General features: G+C 45.3%; 1 protein-coding gene across 1 annotated transcript in view; it reads left to right on the top strand.

Moving 5' to 3' along the window:
• The first annotated feature begins 216 nt into the window (after positions 1–216).
• The window catches only part of GNPTAB (N-acetylglucosamine-1-phosphate transferase subunits alpha and beta), a 78,256-nt gene continuing 65,827 nt past the window's right edge, over positions 217–12,645 (top strand). Inside the window, exons 1-2 of the mRNA XM_066591412.1 lie at positions 217–431; positions 9,969–10,054. Of these exons, the coding sequence (XP_066447509.1) occupies positions 303–431; positions 9,969–10,054 (215 nt within the window). The 5' untranslated portion in view covers positions 217–302. The remainder of the gene's footprint in view (positions 432–9,968; positions 10,055–12,645) is intronic.

Raw genomic sequence — 12,645 nt, 5'->3', positions numbered from 1 at the left:
CCGCCATGGACCAGCACGTATGCCTACAACCATGACACACAAGACGCTGTCTGCACTGGGAGGTAAGACTGCCGCTTCCGTCCCCCCTCCCCAGAATGAAGACGCCACTCAGCCCACAAGCCCCACATCGTACAATCAAACGCCTATTCCCTCGCTCCGTGCTGCTGTGTGAGTGTGCGCAGTTTCGGCGCTCGACTGCTCAGGTCTGGTTCCGGGAGTTAGTGACAGCGGCTGGCTGGGCTACACGTGACCTGGTGGCAGGGACTGCTTGAGGGTGGCTGAGGGATGCAGCCCGTCCTGCCATGCTGCTCAACTCCCTGCTGAAACTCCTGCAGAGGCAGACCTACACCTGTCTGTCCCACAGGTATGGCCTCTACCTCTGCTTTGGGGGCATGGTGCTGATGATCGTCTCGGCTCTGCAGTTTGGAGAGGTGGGTAACCCTTCCCTTGCCAGGTGTGTGCATGGTATTCTGCATGTATCTTTAAATGGTCCCAAGATCGTATATATAATCTGTGTGTAATATTTGCAGGAGTTCGCTATCAAGTCATTCATTACAGTCTGGATCCTAGACATTTCAGCTAATGAGGACAGTTGTTATTGACATTTGTTACATCTCTCACGTCAACCTAATAAGTCCTAACTCTTGGCGACCGCTTCCATAACCATCTGGAATGTTTAGCAAACTCTACAAAGCGCTTTTCTTAGCAGTTGACTAGTAATAACCTCATTTTAGCGTTGATGCAACAATCCGCCAAGAATATTCTGTATGGAGCAGTGCCAGATAATGATCTGTGGACAGTTTGTTTTTTTCATGGGAAAGTAGTTTTTAGTGTTTTGTGCTGGTGGGAAATTTGGCTAAAGTGGCAGATTTATAGATAGATCCGTCATAAAGGTGAAAGCTGTTCGATGAAGAATGTGTCGTCACTGCCCTGTACCCAAGCAGGTCCGCAGCAGCGCAGTGCGAGCCACCATGCATGACAGGGCAGTTCATCCTCATTAGCTGAGCCGCAATGGCTTTTTTTTTTTGGCTTGACTTAAAATTCAGTTGAGGTCCAGAGTTCTGTACGTTCTTCCCTTCCGATGACGGTCGTTGTCTTCAGTATCGCTATTCACAAGTACTTCGCGCTCACCAAGGACTCTGCTGCAGTCTGTATGCAACATTGTATCAATTGTGTCAGTTTTAGAGATGAGCGAACGTACTTGTTTCGAGTACTTACACACCCGAGTACCGCCATTTTCGAGTACTTCAGTACTCGGGTGAAAAGATTCGGGGGGCGCCGGGGGGCGGGGAGAGGCGTGGCGGTGCGGGGGGTAGCAGCGGGGAACAGGGGGGAGCCCTCTCTCTCTCCCTCTCCCCCCCACTCCCCACTGCTACCCCCCGTGCCGCCACGGCGCCCCCCCGAATTTTTTCGCCCGAGTACGGAAGTACTCGGAAATCGCGGTTTTCGGGCGGAAAAGGGGCGTGGCCGAGCACGTTCGCTCATCTCTAGTCAGTTTGTGACAACCTTGGTCAGTAGTATCCCCCACTACGGGATCGTCTCCAGAGTGGAGGGCAATACCCCCAGTAGAATAATTAAATGATATAGACATTTTTGCACTGAATTGTTTCTTTGTATATTTTATTTGACTCCTAAATGCAAGACTTTCTAAACGTTTTTTAAAAATTGTTAAAAATGTTTATTTTGCTGCTGTTTAACTTTTTATGGATGGCTGCCATGCTGAATGTGACAGATCCAGACCTGTAGGACTTCCCTGTTCTTCTTCCTACTTTTCTCTTAGGCCTCATGTCCACAGGCGGGTCGGATTCCTCATGCAGAAGAATCCAACCCTGCCGGCAGCGGCGTCTGGCAGACCTCACATTTTCTGGACTGAGGATAGTCCTCGCAGCTCGCTGTCGGCCATGCGCAGTACAGATTTTTTAAAAATCTCCTGCTTTTCCTGCGGAACCCATGGCCCGTCTACGATGTCAATTGCAGACGGGTCGCGGATCAGATGGCTTCCGTTGACTTCAATGGAAGCTGTCCACACGGAATCTGTGCTGAAATGGAGCGTGTTGTATTTTGTTTTCTGCACACAGAATCCAGAAAACACATCCGCATGTGTTAGTTGAGGTGAGGACACTCATGCTTCCTATGGGGAGCTTGAACTGTGGATACAGCGAATTTCTCTCACTTGCACCAATAGTGTGAGATTTAAAAAGCGCAGCATGTCCTCTTATTTTGGGCAATATCGCCCATTGTTTTCTATGTGAGCAAAAAATAAAATAAAGAGTCACATTGGACTCGCATGTAGAGGCGATTTTCATGCGAGTGTGATGCATTTAAAATCTTTTTCCTATTGAGACAACATTCGTTTTTTTTTGTTTTTTTTTTTCATGCGTGAAAATCGCACGTACAGCGATGTGATGCATTTTTCTCACAAAACACATTGCAATCGTAGAGAAAACCGTAGATTGACAGATTTTACAGGCTGTAGTCACACAACCGAGTGCGAGTTGCATCCAAGACTCTAGGGGGCACAGCATTTGGACGAGACTTGCATGATAAGAGGACATGCAGTAAGTTTTCAAACTCAGGCCATTGGTCCAAGGGAAAAGTTGTTCATGCGAAGGAACCTATTCAAATGACAGGTCCGTCTCAGACAGGGGTATAACTCATGTGAGAATGTTGGTCATGTGAATAGGGCCTTACAGATAGCAGTTAGGGGGAGCAGGATGCACACAGCAGATCAAAGTTTGGAGAGGAGGAAAGCATCCAGGATATCAGGAAAAGAAGATCACAATCTGTAGATGGGGGTAAAGCACACACAAGGCAGTTTGCAGGGGGAGAGGGAGAATCACATATGCTCTGCACCTGGTGGAGAAAGAAAGCAGAACACTCATGGCAAACTCTAGGGGGGATGGGAGGGAATCAAAGACTGACTGTCAGCACAAGAGAGAGGACATCTCAAGAGACGTAGAAGGAGAAAGCAGTACAGGATGGAAGACATGCTGATACATGAGAGCTAGTGAAGGCAGCAGCATTCTGGACACACAGACCTTACATATCCAGCATGGAATAATGTGGAGTCAGGTCCACACAAAAAAAGTCTGAAACCAGAAGCGGGTTGCAAACTGAGCATCAGCGCATCTGACAATGAAGATTGTGGCCTTAAACATTCTGTCATGCACAGCTGTGTGTGTATGATTGTACATGCAAGAGTAGAGGGCAGGCACGGATTTAGCAGTAGAGTCTGTGCGTGGAGGTGGACATTGGGCCTAAGGCCTTTCTACAGCTCCCATGTTTAGTTATTAAATCCTTCCCTCCCGTAGTGAACAAAATCGGTAACGGGAAGTATAAAACAAAACTGCTGTATATAAATTCTGTAATACACAGCATGTGCACAAAGGTTCACTTATGTGAAGGAAGTAGAAAATCTGCAGTGTATTAAAGGGGTTTTCCAGTTGTTAACTATTGAATAGGTCATCAATAGATCAGCAGGAGTGCATCACCAGAAGCCTTCGCCAATCGTCTCTTTCCCAGGCCAACTCTGTGTCCTGAGCTGATTTCTGCAGGGAGCAGTAAGCTCCGTTTCCACTGTAGTGGCCTGGCTTGGTATTACAGGTAAGGTTCACATTGAAATGAATGGGCACTTGGCCTGCAATACCAAGTCTGGTCACTGCAGTGGGAACAGAGCTGTCTGCTTAGTGGAGGAGTGCATGGGCGCAGTAAACAGCTGATTGGCAGGGTTCCCAGGTGGGCGTCAGACACTTGCTGATCTATTATTGATGACTAGAGATGAGCGAACCTACTCGTTTCGAGTAATTACTCGATCGAGCACCGCGATTTTCGAGTACTTCCGTACTCGGGTGAAAAGATTCGGGGGGCGGTGTGGCGGAGCGGGGGGTAGCAGCGGGGAACAGGGGGGAGCCCTCTCTCTCTCCCTCTCCCCGCTGCAACCCCCACTCACCCACGGCGCCCCCCGAATCTTTTCGCCCGAGTACGGAAGTACTCGAAAATCGCGGCGCTCAGGCGAAAAAGGGGCGTGGCCGAGTACGCTCGCTCATCTCTATTGATGACCTATCATGAGGATAAGCCAATAATAGTTTACAACTGGAAAACCCTTTTAACTAACTTACTGTACTGTATATTTTCTCTTTTTTTACTGTATGTTGTGGATTCTCCATTGTTGTTATATCATGCTTATCTACATCTCCAGCTTGTCAACCAGGCAGTTTTCTTTCTAGCTTTCTTGACATTATCAGTTTGTCAGAGATCTAATCAGTTTAACATTAACTGTTAGTATTTAAAGGAGAACAATCAGAATTGTTATATAAAACGGCTTTTTGTTTACATGAAAAATGTGAAGAGTTTCTTGTCAACGTCTTATTTCTTGTCCGTCTGTGCTTGAAGTTACAGAAACCAGTCCTGTATTAGTGCAATATATGTGCCGCCTCAGTATTTCCCCGTGGAAAGAAAAGTCATTCAAAAATCGACATGGTTGGAATTTTTGAAACTGTTGCAAGCTCTCTGCAAGTTTTTCAGCCAAAGGCAAACAGTAAGCTTGCTCGTGATTCACCATGAATACCCCAATTTTTATGCGTGCTTCCCACCATACATATTTATGACATGTGCACAAAATATCACAAGGCTGAAGAAAACAGAAAATGGACAGGAAGTGTAGTCATGAGGACGCTCATAACAGAAATAGAAGTTACACATACCCCGACCCTGTAGTTGTGCCCAAACCACGAAACACTGGTTTTACAAAAAATCAGAAACCGCACATTTTTTTCTGAACTATTTTGCATCACTAATTGTATTACCTAATATACAACTGTATTAAGAGTTTCTCTAATATGACTACATCAAAGACCGCAGCTGGAAAACCACAAACAGTCTTTCCTCAGTTTTTGATGAGATTTTTAACTACATCTCAAATGCAGCCTGTGGGGAGCGTTCCCTCAGTGTTATTCGCTAAGCTGTGGGATTCCGTCCGGGGGTTACATCACAGCTCTGTGACAGAACCCACGAATGGAAATGAACAAAAAGCATTCACTGTCGATAGTGAAACGGGCCCCACTTTGGTGTCCATCTGACAGGGTTTCCATTTGTTTCTGTAGTATTTGGAGTACACAATAGTGTAGGCGACTATGCTGTAACTGAAGCGAACGGAAACCCTGTCAAATGGGCATCAAAGTGAGTCCGTTATCACTGATGATATGAATTGTGGAAACACAGAGAGACGAGTGACTTTAACCATGAGGCTAGTGTGATATCGGGCTGAAAAAATCGGCGCAATATCATGCCCACCAATGTGCAATGTCCCTGCGGATGTTAGTTGTTTTTGTGTTTAAAACCACCTTGCATCACTTCAGGAAATTAGTGATCCTCTGCCTCGTTTTTTTAGCTGCTGAAAAGGGTTGCGAAGTATTTCTTGCTTGCTGGAGGCGGGGGATATTATTGTACCTTGTCACCACCGGAAGTTAGGGGTGGTGACAATGTAGCAGCTGTCAAAGAATTTAGTAACGCCCCCAGCTTCTAATTGTCAGGGAGGCGTTAGTAAATTCAGACAGGGCAGGAGGACAGCGGCGAGGCAGGAAGCGGGCGCGCAGCCAGAGGCTCCAGAGGACACCGACCACTGCGGTTCAGCGATGGCATAAAGACAGTTGCAAGGCTGTAAGCGGCGGCACACACAAAGGCGGCAGAGGCGCCGGTGCACACTGGCGAGGCTGAGAGCAGCGGGCTCTTAAATACTCCAAGTGGCGTCCTGACACGGAAGGAGGACCACTGCAAGAGTCAGAGCGGCGGGTGAGGCAGAGGTGGCAACTGAGGCACACGGACAGCAGACCCCATGAGTGAGTGACCGGGGCAATTGCCAGCGGGTGCGGAGCTGACAGCCGGAACAGGGGCTGCAAAGGAATGCCTGTACGGAGCACTGGGGGAGCGCAGGGATAGCTGCAGCATCTGTACTGCTTTTTGCCTGCCCCGAAGGGTTAGGGGTTAGTTTTCCTATTAGGCTTACATTTATAACTGTAACGGCTTCTGCTTTTACAGCTATAAATGTAAGCCTAACTGGAAAACTAACCCCTAACCCTCCAGGGCAGGCAAAAAGCAGTACACGGGCTACAGCTAGGACCTTACAGAAGTCACACAATCGGTAGCTAGGGGGAGTGACAGGGGTGTTCCTCCACCCGAGCCATGTCAAACCCCTAGCTTCCGGGTGGTGACAAGATACAATAATACCGATGCTGGTTATTCAAAGCCCCGTCACGAGAAAGACAGTGCTGTGTCAACGCTGAGGATTACACTGCAGCCTGCTGCAGCGCCGGGGACCAGCCTGAGAGACTCAGCCGCCGCGTGCCAGGTAAGTATATGACCCGCCCCCTTCCTGAAAATCAGACACTGGGCTCTTTAGGGGCAAAAATTAATATAAGACAGTGTCTTATTTTCTGGGAAACACAGTAGTATTAGCGCACGAGAATCCTGAGAGTGAAAACAAAACTACTGAAATCAATGCTTTTTGTTTCGTCCCATTATGTGGCCAAGATTTTCGCAGCCACATAGCAGGACTGAAACACCCATCTGTTTAAGCTCTTGATCAGTATTTGTTGCAGTGGTTAAATGTTATCTCCACGTCTGTTATTGGAAATCTCCCATTCACTGATGGCGCATTACAGTCTCTTTGCAGTGAAGGAAACATTTTTAATGACAGTCCCGGATATTTGGCCAGTAGAGTCAAAAACTACAGTTGAATGACTGTGAGGCAGGAGAAGAAGGGCACCTTTCCTTTAATCTTGCTTCTTCTTAAATAAATATTTACTTTCCCAATATACTTAAATGTTATTTTCCCTGAAGCAATAGGCAAACACAATTACAGGATGTGCACGGCTGCTATAAGACAACTGCATTGGTAAAAAAGTTATATGCCATTGCCTACTTGGTAGTGAAAAGCAGATTTCTTGTAGTGGTGCACTTCAGTGTGGTTACTTATCCCCTTTGTTACAAGCCTATTTTATGCCATACGGACCAAACAACCCGTATTGTTGCATACAAAAAACATAACTCATTGATCTATCCGTTTGAGGTCTTGTTTTGGGGGGGACGAGTTCTATTTTTTAATGGTAACACTCTGGGGTACATCTAATGTGTAGTAGGACTTTTATTAATCTTTTATTTTTTTTGTGTGTGTGTGGGGGGGGGGGGGGGGGGTGGACCCCACCGACCTTCCCCACCCCCATTGTTTTTAAGCTTTGTTTTTACGGCGTTCACCATTTGGTAAAATTAACACCATGACTTTCTATGTGGATCAGCACGATTACTGCAATGCCAATCTATATCTTTTTTTTATTTTTTAGTACTTTTGCACAATAAAAACACATTTTGAAAAAAACCCAAAAACAATTAAATCTGTTTCGCTGTATTCTAAGACCCATAACATTTTCATATTTAGTGTAATGGAGCTATATAGGGGCTTGTTGTTTTTTTTTGGGGGGGGAAGTGTTGTAGTTTTTATTGGTACCATTTTGAGATACATAAGGCTGGGTTCATACACACCAGAAGCCTGGCGGAAATCTCGCGGTTTGGCCGCAGCGAAAAACCCGCGGCACCTGGCTGCTCGCTCTTACGCTGTGGCCGGCGCTCCCATAGAGGAGAGCGCAGCTGCAGCGGAAGAAGAAAAAAAATTAACATGCTGCGGCCGCGAATCTGCGCCACAGCGCCGGCTTCTGCCAGCTTTATCGTGCCGGACTCGCCGTCCCATGTGGACGAGATTTCTGAGAAATCTCGTCCACATGGCTGGCTAATCATGGGATTAGCGCCCACAGGCGGATTTGCCACGGCAAAATTACGGACTGAATTTCCGTGGCAAATCCGCTCTCTGTGAACCCAGCCTAAAACTTTAAAAAAATATTTTTAGTGTTCACCATGCACGATAAATAACAAAATATTTTTATTGCCCTTGTTGTTACGAGCATGGTGGTATCTATTATATGTTGCTTTTTTTAAAATGTCTTTTTTTTAAATTAAACTTCATTGAGCTTTTTTTAATGCTTTTTTTGATTTATTTATTTTTTAAGAGTCCCTCTAGGGGATTTGAAGATGCGATCGTTTAATTGTTAGGATAGTGCACTGCATTACTTATGGAGTGCATTCTACTAAGCCTATGACAGCAGCCTACTGGACCCTGTGGGAGGCAGGGTCTAATAGGCAGAGTTACATGGCAAATATGGAAGTTTATGTCAGGCTTCCGGCTGCTATGGGATCCCATTGAAACCTTGCAATCACACTGCGGGATGCCTGTGGGTGACAGAAGCCCCCTCCCCGTCATCTGCTTATATGCTGCAGTAGCTATTGATTGTCACAAGGGGTTAAACTGCCGGGATCTGATATTCCTTCACTACTGGCTGTCAGTAGCCAGCCAATCCATCACATCCCACCCCCCCTTCCCACATAGTATGCTAATGTCCGTGGTCTGGTATGGCGGGCAGACCTGGACCATTTCTTCTGGCTGGAGCTTTGAACTTTCACATGTGTTGAATGTTCGCATACCAGCGCATGCGTAGATCCCTTTTGTGAGCAGATACACCGGTCCTGTTTGCGCATGTGCCAGTACCAGATTGGACCACGGACATTAGCATATGGCATGGGAAAGCTTCAAAAGTGATTTTAGCAGATATGATTTGAAATGGAACAAAAACAAACTTATTTTTGGCAAGAACTGTTTGTCAGTAATCTGCCCCCTGTTTAGTAGGGTTAAAAACCAATGACAGGTTCTCTTTAAATGTATAATAAAAATAGTGTATTTTTTAATTTATTTTTTTTAAAGATCTCAGATTCTGTGTGGATAATTTCTATTGCGAGAAAATCGCAAGCGGCAGTTATGTTTTGGCAAGAAAAAGCATTGTTGACGCTCAGACATCTCAAGAGAAAAATTGCAATATTGCCGTGATTTTCTCTTGGCTATATTGCATTCGCCAGTGTGAAGGAGCCCTTAGGGGAAGAAAAATTTCTTACTGACTCCAATCTGCCAATTGGAATAATCCCGGGGTCAACAAACCTTGAAGTTATTAATGATGATAACATATAATATTGTATCGCTCAAGAAAGGCGTCAAGACCTCTCTTGAACTCTTTTAATCGAATATGGTATCACAAGTCCTCAGGCAGAGAGTTCCATAGTCTCACTGCTTTTACAGTAAAGAACCCCCTATGTTGGTGTAGAAACCTTCTTTCCTCTAGATGTAGAGGATGCCCCCTTATTGCAGTTACAGTCCGGGGTATAAATAGATCATGGGAGAAATCCGTGTACTGTCCCCTAATGTATTTCTACCTAGTTATTAGGTCTCTCCTCAGATGTCTCTTTTCTAATCTAAATAACCCCAATTTTAACCTCCTCTGGGTATTGTATTCCACCCATTCCATTTATAACTTTAGTTGCTCGCCTTTGTACCCGCTCAAGCTCTGATATGTCCTACTTGAGTACCAGTGCCCGAAACTGTCCACAATATTCCATGTGTGGTCTGACCAGTGATTTGTAAAGAGGACAAACAATGTTCTCGCCAAGCGCGCCTAGACCTCTTTTGATGCACCCCATGATCCTGTTTGCCTTGGCAGCAGCTGCCTGACACTGGTTGCACCAGTTAAGCTAACAGTTAACTAAAATCCCCAAGTCCTTTTCCATGTCAGTGTTTCCCATTTAGTGTGTAATGGTGACATGTATTTCCCTGCCCATGTGCAGAACCTTACATTTATCAGTGTTAAACCTCGTTTGCCGCTTTTCTGCCCCAATCCCTCAACTTATCCAGATTCTTGAATGATATTGTTCTGTCTAAAATCACCTTTATTTTCTAACATTCCTTGCCCTCTGCCCAGTTTTCAAATAACTTGGAAAATCCTGTTAACTTCACCAGTTGGTGAATGGACAGTTGCCTTAATTCATTGTGCCAAAGCGGAGTCGTGTATCTCACAAGGGCAATGTTTTTCTTGCAGGTGGTTCTGGAGTGGAGTCGAGATCAGTATCATGTTTTATTTGATACCTACCGAGACAACATTGCAGGGAAGTCCTTCCAGAACAGGTAATGCACTCCCAGCAGTTACAATAGTTTGCCCTATTAAAGCGAATGTTACAAATGCGTAATCTGCAGGGCTTGTATAATCTGCTGTGTACTCTACACAGAATGGCAGTGAAATGCGGCTGCTGCTCACAGACTCTTATCTTCTAACGGGTTTTATATGAAGATGGGGTCTAACATGAAACCCCTTAGGGCTCTTGCTCACTTGCATTTTTTTCACGCGATATCGTGTTTTTTTTTTTTAAGGCGATCGTCAATGGGACTTTCTAATGTTAAAAACGCATTGCACAAAAATCTTAAGTTTGTGCTTTGCGATTTTTGCGCGATGCGTTTTTAACATTAGAAAGTCCCATTGACGATCGCCTTAAAAAAAAAAAAGTGCAAAAAAATGCTGCAATATTGCGTGAAAGAAAAGAGCACATGCGGATAACCTGTGAGTCATTGCGTGAATGAATTTTAAATGCTTGCAGGAGATTGCGGATTTAATGGTTTTTCCACATGGATGCATGGTGGATCATCTGTGCGGAAAAAAAAATCGCAAGTCCAATGGTGCCTTCCCTCTCCTCCCTGCCTGGTCTCCAAGCAATATGAGAAATATCTGCCTATCTGTAAATGCGGATCGAACGCTTCCATAGAGATCAATGGAGCCCGTCTGCATGGAATCCACGCTAAAATGGAGCATGCTGCGATTTATTTTCCGCTTGCGGAATTTGCAAACCAAATCCGCATGTGTGTGTGGAGCTGAGGACGCTCCATGCTTTCTATGGGCGACTAAAACAGTAAATCTCCCGCACGGGTGCCAATCGCAGATTCCGCAATTCAAATTCACCCGTGTAGATGAGGCCTAAGTAAGACCTTGAATAGATCAGTGTGACCAAAGACTAGAGAAAGAGCTTCCGGGTTTCTGTAGTCGTGCGAATTTTATCAGACATGTTCACAGACCTAGACGGGATTTTATTAAGGCTTCTGTGCCAGAATTCATCAAAAAGTAGGCCCACTTGTGACTACATTAGTGACTTTTTTGTTTTTGCTCCGGCCTCATCCTTTTCCTGAAAAGAGGGTATGGCCGCCCGGGACCGACAGATTTATGTATAATTTGTGCCAGAAATGTATGTCTAGTCGAACCTGAGGCGCATGGAAGTGCTGGGATGCACCTAATACATGAGAGTTGTGCACCTCTTTATGTGTTCGGTGCATTGTGGGCTGGGGGAAATTATACTAAGACCAGTAATGGAAATGACAGTCTTAGTAAATTTCCCTCCTAATGTATCAACAGACATGGATTTTTTAACCCTTTGCAATCCAATTTTGGATTCAGGGTTTCCTAGGGGGCTTTCTCTTTCTGCCATTATACAATGGCACCATCTGCTGGCTAGAGCCAGTACTGCAGTATGCAACATGCTGGAGAGGCCCCCGACAACAGAGCGGCCAATAATCTACAGTAAGAATACCCTGCCTGACGTCTTCCGACATCGGAGCTGTAAAGCCCTCAATCAGAATGTCTTTAGACGTCAGACAGTGGATTGGAAAGAGTTAAAATCAAGTACTATACATTGGCATACATCCATACTATTACATAAATGTGCCCTGCTTTTACTGCTGCTAGTCCCTCTTTATGATAAACCTCGTTGGGTGGGGTGCTTGATGTCAGATAAATACCCGTATCTGAGTGGAGATCATGTGCTAAATTGTGGTTTCCTCTCATCTCTAGACACTGCTAATGTGAGGAAGGAGAATTTTAAAGGGAAAGTGACCTATTGTATAAATCATGTTTTTATGTTAAACATACTTTTTAAGAATTATTGGTGATTGTTTTTTCCATTCATTAATTTACCTATTATTTGTAGGTGTCACCATATGTATTTAAAAAATAAAATCCTGCAATTTTCACACTGGCAATTAAGCTTAATATTAGTATGACAATTTTTGTTCTAAAGGCCCATTTACACCAGCCGATGATCGCTAAAAAAATCGCTAATCGGCGATCGTTTTAGCGATAATCGGTGCGTGTAAATGTGCGCCCATCGTCCGCTTTTCGGACACTGTTAGCTGATCGTTAAATTCAAGCTGACCTAAAAATCGTGGTTCACTCTTATCAGCAGTTCATGGGGAGTGCTGATAGCATTGTTTCCCTTGGAGAACAAAGGATCTGAGCGCAGATTAGAGCCCTCGGGCTATTAACTGCTTTCAGCTAAGGCTTCATTTGCGCACCTAATTGGTACTTAAAGGGGTTGTCCCGCAAAAGCAAGTGAAGTTAAACACTTCTGTATGGCCATATAAATGCACTTTGTAATATACATCGTGCATTAAATATTGGCCATACAGAAGTTATACACTTACCCCCTCCGGTGTTGGCGTCCCCGTCTCCATGGCGCCGACTGAAGCCTTCTTCTGCCTCGATTAGACGCGCTTGCGCAGTCTGCTCTTCTGTCCCGTTGAATGGGGCCGCTCCGGCGTGCTCGTGCCTCACAGCTGGTGTGCGCATGCGCAGAAGACCTGTGCGGCCATGAAGACGGGGACGCCAACACTGGGGTGGGTGGGGGGTGGGTAAGTATATAACTTCTGTATGGCCAATATTTAATGCACGATGTATA

Source organism: Eleutherodactylus coqui, chromosome 2 (genome assembly GCF_035609145.1).
Source record: "Eleutherodactylus coqui strain aEleCoq1 chromosome 2, aEleCoq1.hap1, whole genome shotgun sequence".
NCBI classification, from domain to species: Eukaryota; Metazoa; Chordata; class Amphibia; order Anura; family Eleutherodactylidae; genus Eleutherodactylus; species Eleutherodactylus coqui.
This window is presented reverse-complemented; position numbering and strand designations above follow the sequence as displayed.